The following is a 24,788-nucleotide window of genomic DNA, read 5'->3' on the forward strand; positions in this document are numbered from 1 at the left end:
AAGTGATGCATTCAGGCAGTTCCCACATTCCTGTTACTTTTTATTGATTATTCAACGAGTTTGTGCAAATTTACTGCTGTGGGGGGCTGCTCCTGTCTATGGCAAGATAAAGAATACAGTTGTGTCAGTAGACCATAGAGGACTGTTGGTCTATTTTTCATTTCTCTAACCAAGAATTGAACAGAATTACTTACTGTTTAATACAGCAAACAACTTAAATATGAAAAAGACCCCATGCCTGAGTAGTTAAAGTACACTGGAATAAATCTTCATGAAGCTGTGACTTTCACATGAGTACCTGTTTGATAATCTGTTGTAATCTGAGTTCTCACTAAACCAAAGACATGTTTGGATTGTATTAGTTATTGTATAATTCTTTATTTGTCCCCCTTGTTTTTTAAGGTGTATATATATATGTAAAATTAAAAACTAGTTTTGTGTTTCTAATATAGCAGTGGAAATATAAAATCCAAATGGATCTAAGTGTTGTGTTCTTTTTCTAGAGTTAATTTTTATTTGGAGTAGAAAAACCCTTCTATTTAGGATAAAGCATTTTTATTTTAAGTGGCTTTGATGGAATATTTCAACGCATTTTAAAGACTATATGAAAATAGCACATGCAGTGGTGGATCACTGATTAGAAAATTATTAAACAAAAAGTTCTCACATAAACAAATTAGCCTGATTTTAAAAATCAGTAACTATTACAAGCGATTAGTTCAATTTATGGTGCATAGATTAGTGCATGTCTATAGCAAAGAGTTAATAGTGTTTCTAGTTTTTCTTTGAATGAGTTAATTTTCAGAAAAAAGGGGGATAAAGTACAAACCTTTTGTGTCTCCAGCTTCACAGGTCTTATACACTGTCTGTGAAATTGCTGAGAGGTATTCATGAGAGAGAGGCTGCAAGCCACAGGACTCCTCTGGGTGAATTTTGAAACCACAGTCCTGAATTAAAATAGAATCAGTGAAAATGACATCACTGCACCCATCCACATCACCTTTAAATCCTCTTCAAGAGTAAAAAAGTTATTTGGGGTGGTTCTGCAATTAATTCATCCTTAGCTCTTCAATATATAGTTTAATATGAAATTTAGAATCCTTTTTCCATTCAGACAAAGGTTTTGTAATAAATTATCCCAATCCACAGTAAACATAAAAGATACTACATTTGCTAAAGGTATAAGAATATTTATTAAGGATAACATATATAACATTCATGTAACATCATGAGGTCTCTACATATTGTATAATCTCTACCTATTTGCCCTTAGGAATTTTGTATGCCTACTTCTAGTCACATGGAATCCATTTCTGTGATGAAATGCCCCAAATTAGCTTCAGGAGATACAGGTGCTTAAAGGAAAAAAATTTCTATTTTTAAAAATGATATTAAAATTAATTTCACCACTGTTATATAATATCATTCACTGTTGCCATGAGATTATGCTACATCTAGGATGTTATGCTTAAATTGCACCAATGAGCAAAAGACAATTAAGTCCTAACAGGGTCAAGGTGCTGACAGTTAATAGAATATGTGTCACTGATGTGGATAGCAATATGAACACATCTTGGAATTTTGTCAGTACTGGTGGTTCTTGATTATGCAATCAAAAAGCAAAGTGAAACCGTTGTCTCACTCTGATCTCATTAAAGTCCATGGTGGTGAAAAAAAAACCTAAAAAAAAATCTTCCCAGTGACTTCAAAAGGTTATGATAATATCTGTGTATAAATAGGCAACGAAACAGTGGTTATGTGTGGGTTGTCCTGTTCTCTGCTTAATCTCTCTAACTAGGGAAAGCTGTTATGACAAAATGAATGGCACAGTATCTTCTAGTATTAAATGGTGTTTTGAAGTCTCTGGGTCTGGACACACTGTACAGCTATTTGACAGTATAACTTCAACTAACATTAACATCAGAAAGTTCCTACCCTGCAGTAAAACAATTTGCACAGGACTTCACAAGAAAGCCCCAAATTCCTGAATGTGCTGCCATTGCCCTCAACACAGTGCCATAAAATAACTCACCAGGGATTTTCTTGTTCATTCTGCCCAGGGTATGTGTTTAAGCAAACAAAATTTTATTTTAATCACATTTCTTGGGCAAAACCATTAACAACAATTTCATGTTTCTGGTTTATTACTAATTACAACCAATATGCAGGGAACTATGTAACTGATTGCCTTTGTTGTGTTTCCAAAGTAAAGGACACTGCTTGCATTTAATTTGTAATTCACATCTAAACTATCATGTCATGAGAGGTTGTGAATCCCTGAGCAAGATTTATTTGTTTCCTTTTTACCTTTGTAGGAGACCAATCCTTTACCATCCTTGACATATTGAATATAATATGCAAAATGAATCTGTGGCAGCTACAGATTTACTGCAGTTCCATAAATGTATGGCACATTGAGGGTTTTTCTAACTGCATGGAGATTTTTAATTGTTTTCTTCAGGTGCCGTGGTGACATGACATCCTTTTTGCCTTGCCCAAAGATGAAACATCTTGTGATCTTAAGCACGTTTACAAAAGATCACTCATGGCAAAGATGAGAGCCAGACATGTAAACTTAAATGATAGTTGTTGCTCTGTGTCTGTTCTTCCTGCAAACCTTCATTTTTAGAAGGGAGACGTAAAAAGGCCCTTGTAATGTCTGGATTAGAATCAAAAGAAAATTTGCCCTGCATTTAGCATTGACTATAAGATCGGTGTGGTATTTTGCTAGTAAACTTTTATCTTTATGGAAGATTTTCTGGACACTAGCAAATAAAAGAGGAATAAAGCTTTCTTCCGTAGATCTACCTAGCTTTTAATCAACATCAGTTGATACTTAGAGAGTGAACATTCCTGGAGTCCATCTACTATGTGAAATGACAATTTCCTTGTCTCTTTCAGATCACACTATAGTGAACCTGATTCTTCATAACATTTAAGCCTTTAAGAGATGAAACATATTTTCAAGTCTGTTACTTTACTAAGTTTTCTTAATTATTACCTGAAAAATATTTGGGTCTATTAGTTCATGGTATTTTGTTTATTTATAGTCTGGGTGCATAATTTAATAAGAATGTTGCTTGTTTAGTTCACCTTTCAATAACCACACTATATTTCCTCTCAATTATATACTTATGCATATACATATACATACATAGTTTCACTCAGATATAATATAAATAGCAAAAAAAAAATAAATTACAACCAGTTTTAAAATCTCACAGGTGGAGACAGAGAGAGAGAGAGACAAACAAAGCATTACATACATAACACACTCATGCAGCTGATGTCACGGGATGAATGTCATATAGCAAAGACCATTGTAGATGCAGTGATGCTTTTGATTAAGGAATCTAACAACTATGGATGGATTTTTTTAATGGATTTTTTATTGTTGTTGTACCTTTTCACCACCTCCCCCCTAATGAAAAAATGATCACTCTGAAACTGCAGCAAAAGGAAAGAAGGTAAGAAGCCCTTGACTTTCCTGGGAGAAGTCATCCCAATAGGGAAAAAATGTCCATCTGTGTTCATTTTAACACTTCGTGCTCCAGCAGTGACAGAACACCAAAACAAAAATCCAGTTACTTTTAACATCTACAGCTGCTGCTACCTATCAGCTCAAAAAGGCATTTTCAAATAGAAAGGAATGATTTTCAGTATTTTTCTGGAATAACCCAACTCTGTTAATTCAAAGCTGTGGCTAAAGCCATAATTTTTGGTGGAAGTAGACTTATGTTAATGAATTGAATGCTTTGGAAACTCCCATCCAGGATGCCTGTATACAGGCTCTACAGTCAGCTTGCTCAGTAAAAGTCCTTCTTGTATTTATATGAAAACCTCTAACAGTCGATGGGAGTGGTGGGCTCAACACTGAAAAACAGGCAATTTCTGCTTCAGTACTCATTTCTGAAATTGTATCCAGCCCAATTCACTGAAGACTACCCCTACAAGTCTAATAAAGGATCAGAATGTTTTAAGCTAAATAACAAGAGAAATATAATTAAGATCACAGGAATTCCTTTTAGTGTTGCATACAACCAACACGCAGGCAAAATTCTGCATCCTTTTAACATCCAGAACCCATGCATGGCTGAGAACTAGTGGATGAGATAAACCCCACTGAGCACTCTTGGTAAAGAAGGCAGGAGACCCCTCCCCCTGCCAGCTCTGACCCTGCGGTGCCTTGGCCAGCACTACCCATCAGCCTGGCACGTCACCCAGCCACCTCCTCCAGGCACGGCAGCCCTGCCTCCTCTCATGGTGCTGCCAGGGCTGTCTTATTCCTTTTGACTGCACTTTAGACATGACAGAATAAAACTTCATGTGAAAGAGGTAATTTAGAACACTTTTCTGTTGGTCTTTGTAGGCTCACTGACTGAACTTTATTTGATCTGGTTCTATTTAAGCTGACCTGAGTTTCTCATTAAATCCTTTCATGTCTCTTTACTCCATCTTTTTCTACTATTTTATACATAATAAAACTGCATGAAAAGTGATTAAAAATGATGCTATGGAAGGACTTCTAATAAAATTAGTCAAAGAGTGAGCTCATGAAATAGTGAAACTGTATTGTATTGCTAAGTAATAAATTATGAGCAGATGGATTAGCTCCACTCTATCAACTTTCTTAATATGGCAGGGATAAATGAAGGAACAGCTGGCATATTAACCTCATTTCAACTGTCTCCCTCTGTCCAGCTGCATTATTCAGTAATAGATGAACCTCTGAAGATCCAGAGGTTCAGGCCAGTTCAGTTCAGCACCCAAACTGACTAGATTGAAACGAAACGTGTGTGTACAAAATAAGTCTGGAGACCTGCCATAAGGAGAGACATTCGCCCACGAAATTTCAGTTTGCTACTGCTGTCAGATGGGAAACAATGACTATTATTAGCCATCAAGCACTGTTGAAGGCATAGATAAAACATTGTCTACATCAAAAGACACACAAAGCCATTAAACAGAGAATATAGGAGTAACAGGATGAACTGATGGAGTAACGTATCCTTGTGCAGAAGCTATGTTTTAAAGGAAACAATCACCACAGTATCTTTTAAGGAACCTAATAAGATCTATCTGCAAATATGGGATAATAGTTCCCCAATGACCCCAAAGACTGTCACAAATAACACATTAAAAGACTGTGAGATGTTCAGTTCCACACAGATCTAGTAGGGACCACAAAAACACTTTAGAAAAGGAGTCTGGGCACTCCTGGGTTGGAAAATGCAACATACAGACATCAGTAAGAGACTGGGAATGATATGAAAAGCTGAGATACTGATCATGTTGTCAGGGTAGAACAATTTGGTATGTGGACAAAGTACAGCCATCAGTCTAAATTGCTTTTAAGTTCTTAATTGTGCTAATCATGTTCTTGCTGTAATTAATATTACTGTTTCTTAAGAATAGAAGCATATCTGAAATTGCATGATTTTTCCCAATGACAAATTTATGCATAAAAAATTTCTTTGAGAATAATGTCACATGCTTTAACCAGTGACTGAAGATTGTCATAAATATACAGTACCTTTACCAACTGCTAAAGAACTTTTGAAAATCCCAGTAGGTGCCTCTCCACAAAGACTTAAAGCACTTACTGTTTACATGGACAAATAAATTTCATCCCGACACTACAGCAGATGCTGTATCTTCCTCTGCACTGAGAATGCTAACCTCACAGAAAGCTATGAAACTGTTTTGAGAAAATATTACAAGTTTCATAACACTAGTTTAGTATCTTTTATGTGCATGGGCAATATAAAATAATCCTTTTAATCTGTGAATGATTTTGATTCAATTCCATTTTATATGCACATAACATCAGTTAGACACTATCTGCCTTCCTGCTCCCAAACAGTTCAAAGTGCTGCATTTGTGAGCCATAGAACAAAAATATTCATGAGACCTAAAATGCAAAATCTTGTGAATTATCATTCTGAACAGCTCAGAGATAAAGCAGAATTAGTTGAACAAAGACCACTGAATGTGAAGTCCAACTCCAACTCCACTAAGAACAGAATATTATAAACATAAATTTTGGAAAACATTTCAAAATGTACCTAATGGTAATTACAGAAGGGTTTTTTTCAGTATTTGTAGCTAACATCTCTATGAATTTTTCACGTGCTTTCTTAGCAAGCACGTTTTCCTCGTGAAGCTAATGATATTTTTCCCAAGCAAGAACAGTGATGATTTCCAGCTCATATGCTTTACAAACAAAGTACACAAGGAAGAAAAAAAAAAGTAATTAAAAGAATTCAGTATTTCTTCCTCCCTAAAAAGGAAGATAAAACAGGAACAAGGAACAGCAGATAAAGAGAAGCATTTTGCTGTTTATGTTCTGGTGTTTTTTAGTTTAAAAAGTGATATGGTAATGTTGACCTGGAGACTCTAAGAGCTGCATCAGTTTTCCATTCCTATTTAGTCCTCTTCTTTACATCCATCGTTTTAAGTGCAAGCTCTGAATGTGAACTGACTTGAATCTTGCCAAGTCCCCTATCTGAAAATAGAGAATAGCTTGAGAAAACCATGTGCTTTGACAGTGCAAAAAGTAAATGTTTTAAGCGATAACCAAAGGAATTATTACGTATTTATGGTTCTCTCAATAAAGTGCTGATATGACCCTGGCTATTTTCCCTGGTAATTAGGTAAAAAAATGTCCTGTACTAGCTGGGAAATCCCACAGCCTCATGACTTTTTTTAAGGAGCATTTATTTCTACTCTCCCACGCTCAGGGTATATGGTATTCACAGATCACACTGCAGAGAGATCTATACCCTAAGCCTCCTGTGTGCAAGAGACACTCAAGCTCTAGCCCTGTCCCTTTGCTTTTAGGCTGAGACCTTTATATCACAGCCATGACAAACACAGCAGAACTTCTCTGACAAACACAGCAGAACTTCTCACTGAACAATTACCACTGTGTTCAGAAAGTATAAAGAGGGATGAGACAAAGAATGAGTCGAAAAGCATTACTGTTCCTTCATGAATTCTGAAACTGAAATACTCTGACAGTGAATGCAATGCATTGAAAAAACATGATAGCCAAGGACCTAGTCCAATGAGCTATACATCTGCCAACACAACTGTTAAAGCTGCTTATCACAGTAAGCAAGGCTTGCAAAACACTCAGTGTTTTGGGGTATACCATACCAAAACCACTTCTTTCTCTTTTCTAGAACAAAATCCTTTAGATGATGAAATACATCTATTTACTTTATATTTAGGGGCTGGGGCATATTGAGGGTTAGGATTCCAATGAAAGATTTAGGATGTTTGAGCCCAATTCACAACTCTGCCTCTTATAATCTGTATGTTGGAGCTCCATCCAACACTATTCACTCTCATCTCAAAACTCTCACTCAGTTACCACCATCTTCCTAAGTGCCTAATTTTCTAGTATTGAGCATAGGCAAAGCCTCCCATAGCTCATGAGATATGTAAGTCAGCCCCTTGAGCAGTAACAGAGTTTAAAAATTGCTTTGCCAATAATGCTTGGTCTAATAGGTGTTCTCAGGACATGTTACTGGGAGTGTGCAGTGCATCAATAGGTATTTCCCTGGTAGAACATTTCCCTGTGATACAACAAACACAGTTTAAAGCTTAGAGATTTTCTTTGGAAAACCTTCTCATCCACTACTGCTTCTCATCCAAAAGGTGCCAAGAAGAAAAGAGGCACCTGAAATAGATGTATGCTCATTGCAATGCCCCTACTCTGGACATCTTGAGCTTTCCCAGAAGCTCTGTGGGAGGCAGGTCATAGTGCCTGGCAGTTTTGCAAGCAGCTGACTTACCCTTCTGTATTTGGCTCTGTTTTTAAAGTGACCTTTGACAAAGGATCCATCTCTGATAAAGAATCAATCTCTGAGGCTTTTCTGGCCAAAGATCAGACCCTTCTCTTATTACGACATTAGGCCGTTTGCTTAAGTGAGTCAAGAGACCTTGAGAAAGTATATTTTTAGACAGAGTGCATTTACACAAATCTTTCTAACTGTAACCAGCAAATACATTATGAGAAACCTATTACTGATGTAAAGTTCAGAGTGCTGTTGCCTACACAACAAAATGTGAGGGCTAAAACTAAGAATGTGTAAATGACACTAGAGAAAGTATCTATGCAAATGTCCAGGACACATGGGCAGTGCATGGATAGGTCTCTATTCAACACTATCCATAACTCCAGTTGCAGCTACTTATATTCAGGATGTGCTGTATAAGCCCATGTAGAAAGGATGACAGTGACTTTATATAGGAAAGAGAGTCATAAAATGGGAAGATTTAAGAAGTGATGGGGTTTTTTTCTCCTTTCTTCCTCTTCAGTTAAAAGCTTTGATAAAAATAAAATTACTTGAAAGGAAAGAAATTTACATCATTTGAGACTAAAGTTTCTTGGAAAACACTCATAATGGAGACTGTATCAAAACAAAAAAAGATAAATACATTTACAGACAGAATCTGGTTATCATTTATGCTTCCCTTACATCACACTGTGGCTAACCATTAAAAAAACGATGTAATGAAGGACTGATTTGACTTTGAAAATCATTACGTATTTCATTCAAAAGAGCCTTTGAGTTAGAATATTTTCATTTGACGTCTAATAGCTATGAGCAGCACTAAATTTCACATATCCCCAGATACTCATTTAAGATACACAGCTGGGAGACAGCAGTAAGAGGGGTAAGCTTATTTTCCTAGAACACCTAAAAATCTAGCCATGTAGTGATTTATTTTCTAAACTATAATGGGGTCGAAATTGACTCTAGTGAATTTGCAGCACACTGGCTGCTAGAACCACAGAAGTGAACTTAACTGATTTTTACTAACCATGATCTCTTTCAAAAGATACTGATTAAAGGTTTGCCTCCTGGTGCACAGCAGACTGAAAATGCAGGCTTACAGCTTGATGGCTCACTGAACAGCAGACTGCGTGCAGGTAGCTCTCACACATGGACAGAAACAGATTGCATGCAGTTAGTGCCAAATGAGCAGGCTGAAGTAAGAATTTGCCCTGCTTTCTCCAACATCCTTCTTGCAGTAATTTACTACTTGTACTTTTCATTTGGGTAATCAAGCAGCCACTAGTTGAACAAGGCCTTCCTCAAAAAACCCCAACAATTTCTGAAAACCAAATAATGTGCTTAATGACTATATTTATAGACAAGGCATGGTAAGTGATGCTGAGCTGGAGTCTTGTTTTGATAAATATTGAGATCACATTAGCCCAGAGATGGGACATAGTGGGAATAGAAAAAAAACCCCTTAAAAATCAAAATTTAGGCTTCCTTAACAAGGTATTAAGGCAGTTAATTACATCTTACTAGACACTGAATTTCCCCCGACCTACATAAATACTTCCATACAGAAATTCCCTCTCCCTTATAGGAAGACATCTGGAAGATTTTTGTGATTTACTTCAGGTCTGGGGAGCAAAGAGGAGGCAGAAAATGCAGCCAGTGTAGCACAACAAACATAATTAAATCAAAGTGACTCAGGTTGTTTCCACTGAAATGTCAGAAACATGTTAACTACTGTTTTTCTTGTAAGGACAGAGGCTACACTTGGATCTGGGCAATTCCCAGCCCAGGTGAAACCAAGATTCAGCACTTCAAAGAAATAATTCTCTGTAGAGCTAGGGACTCCTTCACCTTTCGTATGTATTTTGAGTCAGCCTGTGAGGTGTTTAGTATTTAACTTTCTTGTGTCCACTAATAAAACTAATTACTGTAAATTCAGGTTTCTGGAAATGTGGAACAAGTTTTTTTTTCAGCAGAGTAGGCATGGATATATTCACATCTTGTAGCAAGCTCTCACACATTATGACTCACGTGTTTCTGACTGAAAGGATTTTTTGATTACAAGCAATGCTCCCTGAAGCAGCTCTAAAATAATGGATTGAATATTATTATCTCAATATTTTTGCCTTAGTCTAGCTGAGGCATCGCCCTCAACCTGCCCATTCTCTTAGTTTTTAACCATCTATTTTTCATCTTCCTAGTGTTCCTCAGTAAGATACTGGCTACCTTGAACAGGAATTTTATGCAGTGTCTGTCCAGTACTAAAAAGGCTCTACAGAAAGCCCTACAAATCTTGAACCAATCCCACAGACCAGATTGTCTCCAGTTCTAGCTCTCTTCCATGTGGCAAAGAGCTGCAAGAACTTACTGTGGATGTTGAGACCCTGGCCTTGCAGCAGACTAAGCTGTTGCAGAAAACTGAAATATTTCAAGTTTGAATCAGAGGATTTACCACAGACAAAAGGACTGAGATAATGGAAAGGATCTATTCCAGCAAATATTAGATTACAGTGTATTATGATAAAGCATACATTAGATTCCATTATGTACTGTATACTGTAATCTATATTAGATACATGATAGTAGTTTAAGAAAAGTTAAATTAAGTATTAGTGCAAGGATGTTGTCATCTTGCTTTTACTTCATTTTAATTCCTTCCTTCCACATCCTTTTTACAGCCTTTTTATCATCTGACAACAGTAGAGATTGTATAAAATTTACAGTCTTTTTTTATAGGAACACACAGATGTGGAGTAATTTTGCTGTGCTGATCCTCCCCCAGTCTGTTAATAACCCTTTCTCTCATAAAAATGGCAGTTCTGCATGACTGAATCAGAGGAAGATACTTACAGAAAAGTATTAATGTTTGAGAAATTCTTGTCTCTGCCCAATAATTTTTTCATATTCCCAACAAGAAGAAATCTTGAGGGAAGGTCAGAAAGGGGAAAGATGAAAGAGAAGGATATGGCCTAAATAAACAGTAAATTGTTTTCTTAGGACACACAGCTGTCTAGATGTGCCGTGCTATGGCAATTGAACAGAATTGCTTAAATAATTATTTGCAATTCCTAAAAAATATTTGGAAATGATGCCTCTATTTTTCAATATTAAACCTACTATCCTACTGTGTTGAAAGAATAATGTAGGAGGAAACAGCTCAAGATTGGCTGCTAGTCTGAAAGCACTGCATTACTATTGTCATACTAAAGAGTAAACTTTATATATATATACATATATAAAAGAAAACATGTAGTAGATAAAATTTAGCTTACCATTTTGCACTACAAAATGTCCATATAAAGACTGATATTAATAGAACACCCCACAGTGATTATGTGATTAAATAAGCTCCTTCTAGGTTGATAAACTTCATCATCTAGCATAGTGGGAAATGGAAATGTACACAGGTCCAACAAATGACCTCAATGCAGCCATGAAATCCCAGACATGCAGAGGCTCCAAATGGCCTTCACATTGCCAAGTTCAATGGCTTAGGGATGATCCCACTTCCTCCTGGTAAAACAGCATAAACCCCTTCACTGTATCAGAATGCAAAACCATAATGAAGGTTGGATTTGATGATCTTGGAGATCTTTTTCTACCTTAATGGTTCTACAATTAAATGAATCTTGAATGTGCTGTAAGGCATTTAATGTAAAGCAAAAATAGCTCTTTCAGTGCTGTTCTGCCTCTCTCACCCTCCAGTAATTTACTGAAGCTGTGAAGTTAGTTCTGAGTTAAAGTCAAACAAAAGCTGTGCTATCATTATTTATGAGTGCTGGTGGTCCACTGGCAGTGTGCTGCTCATAACCAGTTTTTACAAGAAGTTGGACATTTCCCAAGATATTTTTCCCTGTCTTCTGATTGACCTCAGTGTCAGCTGTTGAGTGCAATTATTTCAAAAGTCCACAAGACTAATGAGTACCTCTACACGGCAAATATAGCAAGTTACAAAAGTAATTTAGATTGTTTCACCGTGCTTAATAGTGAATGTCACAAATGCCAGGAGATAAAGCGAAGTGTAAATTCTCCAAATACTTATGTTTGCACCCTACTAGATACAACTCATATATAGGTTTTTTTCCAACAGAGAAGCTCTTCAGGTCTGCTTGTCCTTCTTTTCTGAAGTACAAGGTCCTTAATATGAAGCTTTCCTCACACAGATGTAATGGTATAAAAAAACCAAAACGTGCCAAATCGTGATACACTGTCAGAAAAATGACAAAGTGGAAGCATGCCAATCACAGCTTTATCGTGATTTTATCTGGAATAACTTGCTGCCTGCAACCCCAACATGTGCAGTGTTTAAGGGGCTGTCTAACCACATATTTTTGCTCCACATCTGTAAACTAGGAGTAGAGATCTGTTTGCACAGTGTAGCACTCTGGAATACTATGATACTTCCACAAGTATTTCTGGCTTATAAAGCAAGAAATGGGTTACCTTGAGGCTGTGATATGTTCATCTGTGTTTTATATGTTACAGTTGTAACACTCTTCAGATTTTATACGTTATATTACGTACTTCAAATGTCAAATCATAGAATTTCAGAATGAAAAGGCACTTCTAATCATTAATAAAAGCAAACATATATAGCTTTGAATCTTTCACATCATAACAATTTGCTACAGTCAAAGAGCATATTGGATTTGTTTTACACCCCTCAAAAATGTGCTTCCTTCATACAGTTAACAGGATCACAGGCGCACAAAATCATTCCACTTGGAAAGAACCTCAGGAGGTCTCTAATCTAACCTCCTGCTTCATGCAGACTCAGCTATTAAATCAGACCAGGTTGTTCAGATTGCTTTGCTATTCTGGTCTTGAAAACCTCCAAGAATGGAGCCTGCCCAACCCCCCCTCTGCAGCCTGAATCACAAAGAAAGAAATGTTCCCTTACATGCTTCCAGGCAGAAACTGCCCTGTTTCAATTCATGACCATCAGCTTTTATTCTGCTGTGAACCTCTTCCATAAACAGCCTGGCTCCCTCTTGTCAACCCCTTCTTGCACAGGAAAGCTGCTATGGACTCTCACAGAAACCTTGTGTATTCTAGCTTAAAATAGACCATCTCCCTCAGCCTTCCCTCCTAAGGCAACTGCTGCAGGCCAGAAGTGCCCTGAGGGCTTCCTATGGTGCAGCTTGTCATTCACGCATCCATTGGAGACCTGATGGTGCTGAGATTCAAGTTAGAAGTAGGCATTCCTCTAATTTTGTCAGGAAAGGCTGATTAGTAAATAACCTGGGAACGGATATACCAGACCATGTCCAGTAGAAAACACAACTAAAACATCTCTGTAATCTCTAAGAGCCTAATGGAAATGGGCTCAAGTTGCACCAGAGAAGGTTTAGATTAGGTATTAGGAAAAATTTCTTCACAGAACGAGTTGCCAAACATTGGAGCAGGCTGCCCAGGAAAGTGATGGAGTCACCATCCCTGGAAGTGTTCAAAGAAATGTGTGCATATGGCACTGGAGGGCACAGTTTATTGGTGAGCACAGTGGTGATGCTAGGTTGATAGCTGGACTTGATAATCTTAGAGGTCTGTTCCAAATTTAATAATGCAATGGTTCTATAATTCTCATGAGAAGTGCTGTGATGTAGGAGATGCAAGTTCAAATCCTTTATGTACTTATTGATGTGAGTTCAGTTAGTGGTTTAAATAAAAATCTCCAATGATATAAGAAGTGACTAACTCTAAGGTAGGGGTCCATCTGGCCTGGGAATTCTGCTCCACTTTAGGTTTCATATACTTAAAAAACCCAAACACAAAACAATAAAAATATTTTTTCTATGAGATGAAAATAGCACTCCTAGTTTAATCAGCTACACTATACTTCTTGCAATGAAGTTTTATTTGAATAATTGAAAGATTGTCAAGTCCTCTATCTGTTGTTACTACTATTTTAGATCCTACTTAGATGCAGCTTCAACTGAAAAAGGAGCTGTAACTCAGCACTTGGAGTTCACAATTAACTGGTTATCAGTCACTGGTTATCTGGTCTAGTTTATAAAGACAATATATTTTCAGCAGTACAAAGCTCAAGATATGTATTCATTTATATCAGCTCCTGTTTGCATCATTAGGGGAATGGACATAGCTTCCCATTCACATTTTCCTGATTAAGGATCACATGATTAAGGTTCAGCACTCATATTAGTACTTTGCTGGGCTAAGAACAAAATACTGAGCACTTCATAGGAATGACTGCTACAGTTCCTGGTTACAGGAGATGGTGTTACAGGCACAGAGCCTTCTTTCTGTAGCATCTTAAGAGTCCCTTTTCACAGATAGCATGCAGGAAACTCACAGGTCTTTTCTGAAGCTGCAAGACAGTTTGCAAAAATTATGGAAAGGCAGAGTACAAGCTCAGTGAATGTCTTTTTTACCACCATCACCTAAACTATAATTCTGGTTTAAAAAGTGATCCTTATCTCTGATCTTTGAGAAGGAGACGGATAGGGTTGCTCCTGACTTAAGAGCTGTTTTCTGTAATGTTGTGATAGCATCTGTTAGGTTCTCTAACTCACTCCCTGAAGGATAACTTTTCTCCATTTGCTTTACTGGGTGGGCTGAGAGGACTCTGAAGGACTAATGCTCTAGCTTAGGCATCTGAAAGAGATGCTCAGATTTAAACAGGGATAAACACCTCCATTTTCTTCAGGGAGTTTTCAAACACACAAGAGACATAGGGAATTGAAGCAAATCTGGAAATATTTAGGATGGTTATGAAACCCCAAGTTGTCTTAATTTTTTAACTATAATATTTTATGACAGAGATAAGCTATTGACACAAGAGCATTGTATCATTCATATCTTAGCATGTGAGTTGATTCTTTGATTCTGGCTTAACGATGTTCTGTAAATTATGACACAAAAGCTGAAGCCATTTTGAGTCAAAAAACGGAGAGTAGCAGTTTCAGAAGTTGATTTGGATTGTGCCAAAATTAATAGCCTTCTGGAGGACCCAGGATAGTGCCCATCTGCTACAGAGGGAACTTACTGTAAGTATGCCCCTAACAGAAATGCTCCCATGAAGAGCTGATGCAAAAAGAATGCTTCTATCAAGGGGAATGAACTTGATCCAGGTCCTTATTACTATAAATTAAGTTTCCAAGCTTCTTAAAGTCCAGCATTTGCTCAGCAAGTGAGAGGGTCAAAACCACATCCCAAATATGGTATATGGTGTGCTCTTTTCATCTTGACAGATATCTACACCAAGACTTAGACACCATACATTTCTTTGTTCTTCCCACAAAAGAGACTTTCCATATGGTCCTTACTACCTATAGGTTGTTATTTAAGATTAAGGGACACTTTTGAAGGAGCCTTTTTGGCAGGCTGGAACTTAAATACTCAAAATAATAAAAACTGCATTTTTTGAACTTGTATACTGTATGTTAATTTGCTGTGCTGTTCATATTATTCCATTGCAAAATAATAAGAGCAAATAATATTTACAGGTCAGATTTTATATTTCAACAGCTTTTGACAACTAATAATGACTTTCACACCTAAAGGTAGGGAACAATCACAAAAGTATGTGACTGGAGCAAAGCTTCATAACTTTATAAGGTGAGAAGTGAACAATTTGAATTTTTATTTCATAGAGACAGAGCCTTCATTCTTATCACTAGTGGGTTTATTTTTCTATCATTTATTTAAATTATACATTAAATTCATAACAGATGATAAAACTCTGGATGAAGGGTAAAACCTCAAGCCCTATAAACAAAAAGTTAAAAAAGGTTATGAAATTATACTTTCAAATAAAATGATTACGGGAAAAGTGGTTTCTCTGCTCAATTTCCTCCATCACCAGTCCTTCCCCACTCCCTGCACCATTTTCTCTTCTTCCACTTCCTTTTCCAAAACAAACCTCATGCAAAAATCACGTTACCTCTATAATAACTTGACCCTGTATTTATAAGAGTTTTAGGAATTTTCAGTGGGTGAAGAGCCAGATCCAAGACAGGTCCAATCTCTTAGGATCAAATGCTTTCATTCTGCTCAAGTACATGTATACAGACTATTCAGCACCCCACAAGTCTTCCAGCCCTGAATATCCATCATCAGATACCCACTAGTCACAAAGTGGTACCACGAGTTACAACATCAGGTTTGAACTACATGAATTTCATGTGCTAGTGAATGCAACCAACATCCTGCTAAAGGACTTTGTACCACATTCCCTACCTCCTCTGCACAGGAGACTCATGTAACTTGGCTTGCATGACTTGTTTTAGTCAAACATATTTTATCCAGATTGCTCAGGATATAAGTTACAGAAGATAGGTTTCATCTGATCAGATATTAGGAGATGAAACACAGACACTACAACTTTATAGCTAAGCCACTCAGACAACTAAAATAGATTTTCAAAAAGATCAACTGAACTGTGCCTTAAAACTGGAATTCACCCAGTATATAGGCATCCAAATGAACTAGGATTGTTGAAAACAGAAGTTAGGTAAGATGGATCCCATGCACAGTGTACAGACTGAAAAAATACTTGGGCCACAGAAGACTTTTGCTTCCATCCCACTGTCCTATTTCCATTTCTGTGGAGAGCAGGGACCAAGCAAAATATTTGGTACAGAAGGTCAATGTAAGCTGTCAGCTACAACAGCAGCTATCAGAAATGCCCATGGCAGCTCTGCAGGTACCATGTCAGTTCTCTGGCAACTCATCATCAAACAAATGCCTTTTAAGGCTTCTACAAAGCACAGAGGAAATCCACACATCCGTCTCCATCTTTCCCACTATAAGAAGAGTAGTCAGCAGAAGATAGGTTAATATTTTTTTCTATAGCAAACCAAATGTAAAACTTAACGCTCCACAATAGGCAGAAATTTCTTTCACAATCTGTAGGAGAAGGAGTCAAAGAGCACAAGAGCTTCTAACGGGCTTTGGAAACAGCTAATAGTGGGCAATAAGCCACAATAATGAAAAACAGGGCTTTGAAGCTAAGCTATTTTCAATATCTTGCTTTCAGAGGGAACAGTGAAATGCATTTTGAGGAGAAAATACACTTTTACATTTCTTTTTTGGTGGATTTACACATTTTTCTGTGCTTCTGTCTAAAGTTTATGATTATTAGTTTAATTTCTTGTAAAACAGAAAAATTAAATTCCTACAGAGTTTTTTGATCCACGACTCAGTTTTCCATCTGCTCTTCGCTGAAAACAGCTATGAAACACAGAATTATTGAAGTAGAACAAAACAACTAAAATACTCCATTTTCTTTTTCTGAAACAGTATTTTTTCTATCAGAGGCCTCTGTTTTTATTGATTAACCTTTCAGACAGAGCCTGGTCTACAATGACTCATCTTAATTTGGCCAGTCAGGCATTCAAACTCTGTCAAATCTAAACAACAGGGAATAAAGAATTTATTTCCTAACGTAATACCCGGTGGAAAGAATTAATAAAGAAGGTGTGGATGATGTATTGACTCTGCTTTTCTGGGTTTGTGCCTAGAAGAGATCATTGAAAATGTCCCTTGGCTAAGGACATCATCACCTGCCTGGACCAAACACCAAATTTACACAATAAAGCTTACAGCTATTTTTGCCTTCCATACTGTTATCCAGCAGAATCTTCCCACACAGAGGGACAAATTTACATTTTCAGATTTCTGTGGCTATTTCTCAAGTCTTATCTAGGATTAAAATATGGCACATGCCAATTTTTGTAATTAAATTCAGCATTTTTGCTGGATAGATTAAGAATAATCTCAATTATTGAGATGGTTTGTCCTTTTCCTTATTGGAAATATGGAAGCCTTGAGCCTTTCTTCACTGGATTAAAGCATCAGTAGAGTGGAGTGTGTTTAAGTAAAATCTGTAACACAGTGTTATAAGAGGAAAAAAGGCAGCTTAACCTACTCCTGCTTAATGATGTGTACACACAATCACAGTCCAAATTTTATTTTCAGAAACACCCAGATAGATCCCACAGCTAATAAATCATCATACTTTTTGACAAGATATGTTCAGCTCTTCTGCTATCTAAGTGTAGTATCGTTAAATTTTTTTAAAAAGTCATTATTTCAGTATTTGCAGGTGACCACAGCTTTTCTTTTTGCAGCTGTTTTTTTTACTGTTTCATTTCTGTCCTATTTGTGTTCTGCTTTTTCAAAAGAACAGGGGTTTAGATACTCTGGCTTTGTTCAGAACACTAGAACTTGTATAAGTTTAACAAATGTAACACAGTTGATGCTAATAGACACAAATGTCTCTTAAAGTAGTTTTCCATATTTATGTTGGAACAGATGTTTTATGCCTTTTTGTGTCCTTGGACACTGGCCATTCCACAGCACTCTAACAGGAGATACAATAGGAACTGTGTGGCTAAAACATGGTTTGTTTAGCAAATGCGTCTTCCTTTCATTTGAAATTACCACCAATACTAGAGGACAAAATAGGAAAAATATTAATGATTTTTCTTACTTGTGCATAGTTGACCAGAAACGCAGAAAAAAAAGTTAAAAGTTTCCTTTGATTATGCTACAAAAATGATGTTGTATTAGAACTTTACATCTTGTGACCATATATCACTTCTCATAATTGTGCAAAGCTGCTTTCTTCAGATAAAAAAAGGCATTTCAAACAAAACAATTTTTCTGCCTTTTCAATTTGGTTTTATGAAGCCAATATGTAGAAATAGTTTTCTGAAAAATTCAATTATTAGTGATTAGGCTGAATTTCTGGAAAAGCATTAGAGCAGCAATATATAGTTGGAGATTGCTAGCAAGTAAAACGTCTGAAAATGTCTTTGTTTTCTACTACATCACAGTTTATTAATTTAAACTAGGTAGACATAATGGCTTGCTTTGAACAATGGACTAAAGTAATTGCTTTGCTTTTATACTTTTATGTAAACCATAACACCACAGTTCTGTTGACCTCCAACAACCTCATAAGTCTTCAGTAATCATAAATGAAGTCTTTATTCTCAATCCCAGCTTGAATTTGAGTTGAAATCTGTATCATGAGTTTACCTTCAATTCAGAGATTTCCTTTTTCAAACTCTTCTTTCATTTCCCTAATGTCCATATGTATGGTTACATAGCTTCATAACAGAATGTTTACTGGGTCAAAAACAAGGGAAAAATCTCATTGTTCCAATGATGGCATCCATCCCAAACTGTATTAGCTACAAATAATTGCTTCCTAAATTGCACTGTTGGCAAGGAACATCCTGGTTTAAAACCCTCTCGACCTTTAATTTACAGAGCAAAGCATTTGTGAGCAAGATTTCTGCCAATAAGAAGTCTCTAAATTATACTGCTCTCGTTTCACTTCTTTAAAACTGAATGGAAAGTGAAGTTCTTAAGCTCAGATATGAGAAATAGAAATGGATAAAATCATTGGCAGTTCTACTTTATTTCCAGTTTAAACTAACTAAATGTAGCATAGCACAGCTTTTTTCAAAAAAATCTGAGTTGTGAGAATCCTGGACACATAAAGCAGGATAGAAACCCATCAGCAAAGAAATCCACAGGGTCATTCATCCTCCCATACTGAGGCAAGATCAAATGTACCAGAAGTTTTACTAAGCTCACCTAAAGTCTTCCAGTAAAGCGCATTCCACAAGATAGCTAAAATGTCTGTGAGAAGCCACATAATCTATCACTCCTGAAATGCTGAGAAAAAGCAATTGGCAAAAGGAATAAGCAGTAATGTTCTTTGCCAAATATCTGTTTCACATCTATTATTTCTTCTTTATAGGACCTTCCCTCATTTCATACATGAATCTTTAACTAACCATTAGTAGAGAGGAATTAATTCACAGGACAAAAAGCAATTCTCTAGAGATTTGCAACTATAAAGTTAATTTAAAACAGTGCAATATAGAAGAGACTCTGGTATGAACAAATTTTCCTTCAAGCACAAAAAGGATTCAGAAAAAAGTGAATCCAGAGTTCTAAACCAAAAAAGATATTTAACCAAAAGACCTGCTAACAGAAAACTCCAGGTCATTTCTGCTTATTTCAGTTAAAAATATTAAAAATATGAATTCATCTAAGATACTAATTACTAACCCTGGTTATTTTTATGTGAATATGATCAAGAGACAAATTCTTCTGAGTGGAATTTTTGATTAAATATGACATGAAGGAGTGCATTGCATCCTTTGGACCTTAATCAACTCTCTCCTTCAAAATGTCAGAGTAATACTAGAGAAAAAAGATTACGGTTTTTTTTTATTTAAATGTGATGAAAATAAACAGTGGTTTGCAAAACTGTAAGTATGACTGTGTAGAAAAACAAAATGTGATGAAAATAAACAGTGGTTTGCAAAACTGTAAGTATGACTGTGTAGAAAAACAAGATTGGTAAATGCGTTCTCCTTTCTCAAGTGGACTAACTCGTATGAGAGTGCTAGGACATAACTTGTCTCAGCTTCAGAGTAGGCAATTTTGGCACAGCTTCTAACTTGCTGAGTGGGGAGTTGCAGTCTGACTTGGCAGACGATGCTCCTGCCCTACATTGCCAAAGGTCCAGAGGTTGGAATCTAGTTGCAACTATGTGTGGGATATGTACACTGCAAGTCCAATCTCCAAATAGAACCAGTCCCTGCTAATGAGTTCTATCCACTTGTAGGTCTGATTGCCAGCTGGCAGGCACACAGTCTTATTTGTGGCATTTAGCAAATTGGAAGGGCTACAGTCAACTCAGACCTTCAAAGATAGGTGAATTTTTGCTAGATGCAGTGGAAATATTCTGTTTTCCTTCATGGGACACATAAACAAAGGAGGTGAGGAAAGCTCACCTGTGATTCCTGTGTACAGGAATTACAGAAAAGACATTATACTATGGGATAGAGTTACTGTGAAGTAATCCATGGAGCTGAGGCATTCCCAACAGTCTTCACACTCAACTAATTTTCATGGACTCTCAGACTCACAGAATAATTTAGGTTGAAACAGACTTTATGAGGCTGAAAGCAGGCAGAAATGTGGTAACTCATTTATTGAGGGCTCCAAAGTATTTCAACTTCCACATACTTCAGTCTAGCAAACCCGGTCAATTTTATTTTGAAACAGTGTAGGAGACTTTCTACAGGAAGTGACTGCATGTTTGCTGAGGAAGCAGTACCAAACAGCTGACCAGCAGCAACTGAAAGCAATACAGCAGAGACCTGGTTAACAAACCTCTAGCCAAAGATGTCCCAGTCAAAGGTTTTAACCTATTCAAGAATGAACCTTCTCAATCCAGTTTTGCTTGTGTTCCTTCTTGGAGTCTCAATCTGAATTGCCATAGAATCATAAAAACATAGAATAGCAGGTTGCAAGGGACCTCAAGAATCATCTGGTCCAACTCCTTTGTCAAAAGCACAGTCTAGACAAAATGACCCAGCGCCCTGTCCACTGAAGCTTAGGTGTCCAACGTTGGGTAATCCACCACTTTTCTTTGCAGTTTGTTTCAATGGCTGACATAATTGTGAAAAATTTTCCTTCTGTGTCCAACTGGAATCTCCCCCAGAGATATCATTACCCCTCACCTTTTCCACGTAACTCCTTGTAAAAAGGGAGCCTCCATCTCCTTTGTAGCCACCCTTCAAATACTGTAACACGGTGCTAAAGTCTCCCCTAAGTCTTCTTTTCTCAAGACTCAACAAAGCCAGCAGTCTCAGCCTTTCCTCATCTGGCAGGCTTCCCAGTCCTTTGATCATCTTTGTGCTGGACCCTCTCCAGCCTCTCCATGTCCTTTCTCGTGTAGTGGGGACCAAAACACAACCTTCCAGGTGCAAATATTTTGTCTTGGATAAAATCCCAAACGAGTGGATTTTTTTCTTGATTGGAAAATTAGGTATTTAAGGTGACAGAGAACCATCTTTTTGTACATCAATCCATCATCAAGCTATATAAGAGATCAAATTGTGGAAACAGTTGCCTTAGGACAACTATACTGATTTGGAACTGTGGAGAATCCCATAAACCAGTAACAGAAAGCTTCTCTGAAAACTGACTAGTCAGATATTTTAACCCAGGATGATCATTGGAATATGATTGAGAAGGAACCATTAAGACCACCAGCAGGACAATTATTTAAGGTAGTGTCACACTTCTTATGAAGGACAAAGCCAGTCAAGAGGAGGGCACAGCAGTACTCATCTTGCATTCATCTGAACCTCATCTCAGTAATGACATATCACCAATGAAACTATTGGCCAGGAAACAGATTATTCTCTGCCATCAGAGAAAAGAGCTTTCTGAGAAATAATTTACCTATTTTGTTATATACACAGAAGAACCTGGAGCAGATTGAGAACAACTGGAGGAGGTCATTAAGAATGAGGAAGACAGGACACAACTGAGCTGGAGGCAGAAGAAAAATAAACTAGGAGCTATGTTCTTTTTTATTTTGGGGTAAGACTGGAGGAAGCAGAAGGATGTTCTGCATTGAAAGTTTGTTTTAGGAAAACTCACCAAATTGCTTCAATTCCAATATGCTGAACCAGCCTTCAAAAGAAACCTATTTGGACATCAGATGATCAAAGCAGGGGTAGAAAACCTGAAAGCCTGAACAGACAATGCATCAGTATTTCTGAACCTAATTAACACATGCATCAACTAACTTCCAAAGGGATTATTCCCATTTTATTGTAGAACTTTCCAAGATGATAACAAAAGTATTTCATGCCTTCTATTGAACGACTTATGTGTTAGCCAATTCTTTAAAATAGAATGCTTAGTTATATGCAATAATTTAAATGTGAAATTTGATTATTTCTGAAACCCTAAGTACAAAAACTCCCCAGTCAAATGAAAATAAATGATCCTGTCTCAGACCTAGGGTTAGCACTGCAAAATATCCAAAGCAGCAAATATCTGTTAAGTTTCTTTATATTCCTAAAGACATCCAGAGATATAAATAAAGTAATTCAACTTGTTTCATTCCATTTTTCTGAGTGCTCATTTCAAACAGGAACTCTGATGTTCCTAGGCAAATTATATTATTAAGGGGACTATATCAGTCTTTCAGACAGTGAATGAATGGTTCGGTCCTTCATGTCATTTTCTGATTTAAGATCATATTTGTTATGATGCCCTCAGTCCTGTTTTGGAAGCTGACTCAGATGCCTAAACTGTTTATGTAAGGTGCTAAAAGTTTGTCATGTTCAAGCACTAGATTCAAACACATACATCTTAGCCGGTCTCCAATAAAACACCATTACCCAAGCAAGCAATGAACAAAAGTTAGGGACAAAAACGTATCAGTTCCCAGAGGTTTGCATTTAAAAGACTGCTGTTAAGAAAATGGGATATTGTATGTCATAAAATCATCACATAATGAAAGTAATAACAATGAGTTATGGGTTTGGCTCTGGTCCACCAAAGTTTCCAGATGCTTTGCGAAATGTACAAACCTACAGTCTGCACTCAGTTACAAAGCTTCAGTTACTTTGGTGGGGTTATGCCAGGCTGGCACAGCAACAGCTGAATGCAGGCTCAGTCCTCATTTGCTACAATAAAATGCAAAAAATATAACACAGCTTAAGAAAAATATCCAAGTTTATTATGGATTACAGTAAACTGCTTCATAATGTCACCATAAAATATGCAATATATCTGAAAAGAAATGCATAAATGTAAGTAAAATAAAGAGAATAATCTTTCCCTTTTACACAAAACAATTTCATGCAGTTAATGTTGACTTCTCTGCTGCTGGACATTTGAAGACCCTGGGTCTCACAGCTTGAATTTGCTTTCAGGTCATTTTGAATATGTGTTAGTCATCACACATAATTTAAAAGACTTCTGAATATTTATTATTAGTTTTGAAAATGCATCCTAGTCATGTGTCCAAATCTTGAAATGTGTGGCCAAAGCTGTGTGCACAATTGAAATCAGTATGTGCAGAAGTGTGTTTCTCATCACAGAACTAAAGATGGCTGGGGTTCTGTGAGCCAGGGACCTTCTCATCCCGTGGCAAAAATAAAAAATTCCTTAAAAAAAAAATAAAAAGAAAGGTGCCCATTTTATCTTTATTACTGCAAGTTAAGAACTGCTAATAGTGAGACATAATGCAAGTTTCTCCCACTGTGATCTACAATGGTTTTTAGCTGTTTACATGATGCCTTTATTAGGGATGCCTTTTCTTCTTAAAGGTTTTTTGCCAGGTAGCATTGCTTATCACACTAGCTGCTCTCTATCTGTATGTAAGTGTTAGCAATACTGGGAATTGCCATTTATAAAAGCCTACAGTGCACTTTCTCTATCAGGAAACAGTGGGCCTGAGCCTTAGCATCCTGCCAAACAAACTGTGGAGAAGCCTTCCCTGGGGTCAGGTAAAAGGAAATAGAGTGGCTCCCTCTGCATATTTTCTACATCATCCAGAAAACTGGACAGCTAATGTATCTGCTCACAAGGATTCACAGACCATGTCCTTACATCCTGGATCTCAAAGTACTGTTCACCAACAGCCTCTAAAGTGCTCAGTGATTTGGTGCAATATTTAAGAGGGCTGAACCTTGTTTGTATTTTTCATAAATATCAAAGCATGTCACCATGCAAAAGAGCAAAAAGATTTAGGAGACAAAAGTCAGGAGCACTGATAGACACTACAAATATTTTTCTGTTTTAGGAGTAAATAAATAATGACTGTCCTGGACAAATGTGAATGTGGATAAAACTGTGGATACACATCCCAGACCTAATAAATATATCTTAGGACTTTGGGCCTGAAAAGATGGAGACATATGGTATTATTCAGAACAAGTTATCCCACTGACTTCAGTGGAAATGTCCAATGTGGGAAGTCAAGCATGCACATATCTTTGAAGAAAAATGCACTAGATCTTCATGTTCTCCCTCTGAAACCTCAACAAGCCATGGGGATTAGAGGTCTCTGAAGTATTTTCTGTCTTTTTGCTGTTACCATATTGTTGTTTAGTTCACACATTCTATATAGTGTTCCCTTCTGTCTAGAATTTGCTTGGCAGCTCTTAGAGATTTTTGTTACTATCATAACCAATT

The 24,788-nt window shown here is 36.9% G+C and overlaps 1 protein-coding gene across 4 annotated transcripts in view; it reads right to left on the minus strand.

Moving 5' to 3' along the window:
* The window catches only part of CPED1 (cadherin like and PC-esterase domain containing 1), a 142,089-nt gene that overhangs the window by 25,312 nt on the left and 91,989 nt on the right, over window positions 1-24,788 (minus strand). For all 4 annotated transcript variants that reach the window (XM_068996560.1, XM_068996553.1, XM_068996567.1 and 1 more), the window contains exon 17: window positions 830-947. In XM_068996560.1, the coding sequence (XP_068852661.1) occupies window positions 830-947 (118 nt within the window). The remainder of the gene's footprint in view (window positions 1-829; window positions 948-24,788) is intronic.

Source organism: Aphelocoma coerulescens, chromosome 1A (genome assembly GCF_041296385.1).
Source record: "Aphelocoma coerulescens isolate FSJ_1873_10779 chromosome 1A, UR_Acoe_1.0, whole genome shotgun sequence".
Lineage (NCBI taxonomy): Eukaryota > Metazoa > Chordata > Aves > Passeriformes > Corvidae > Aphelocoma > Aphelocoma coerulescens.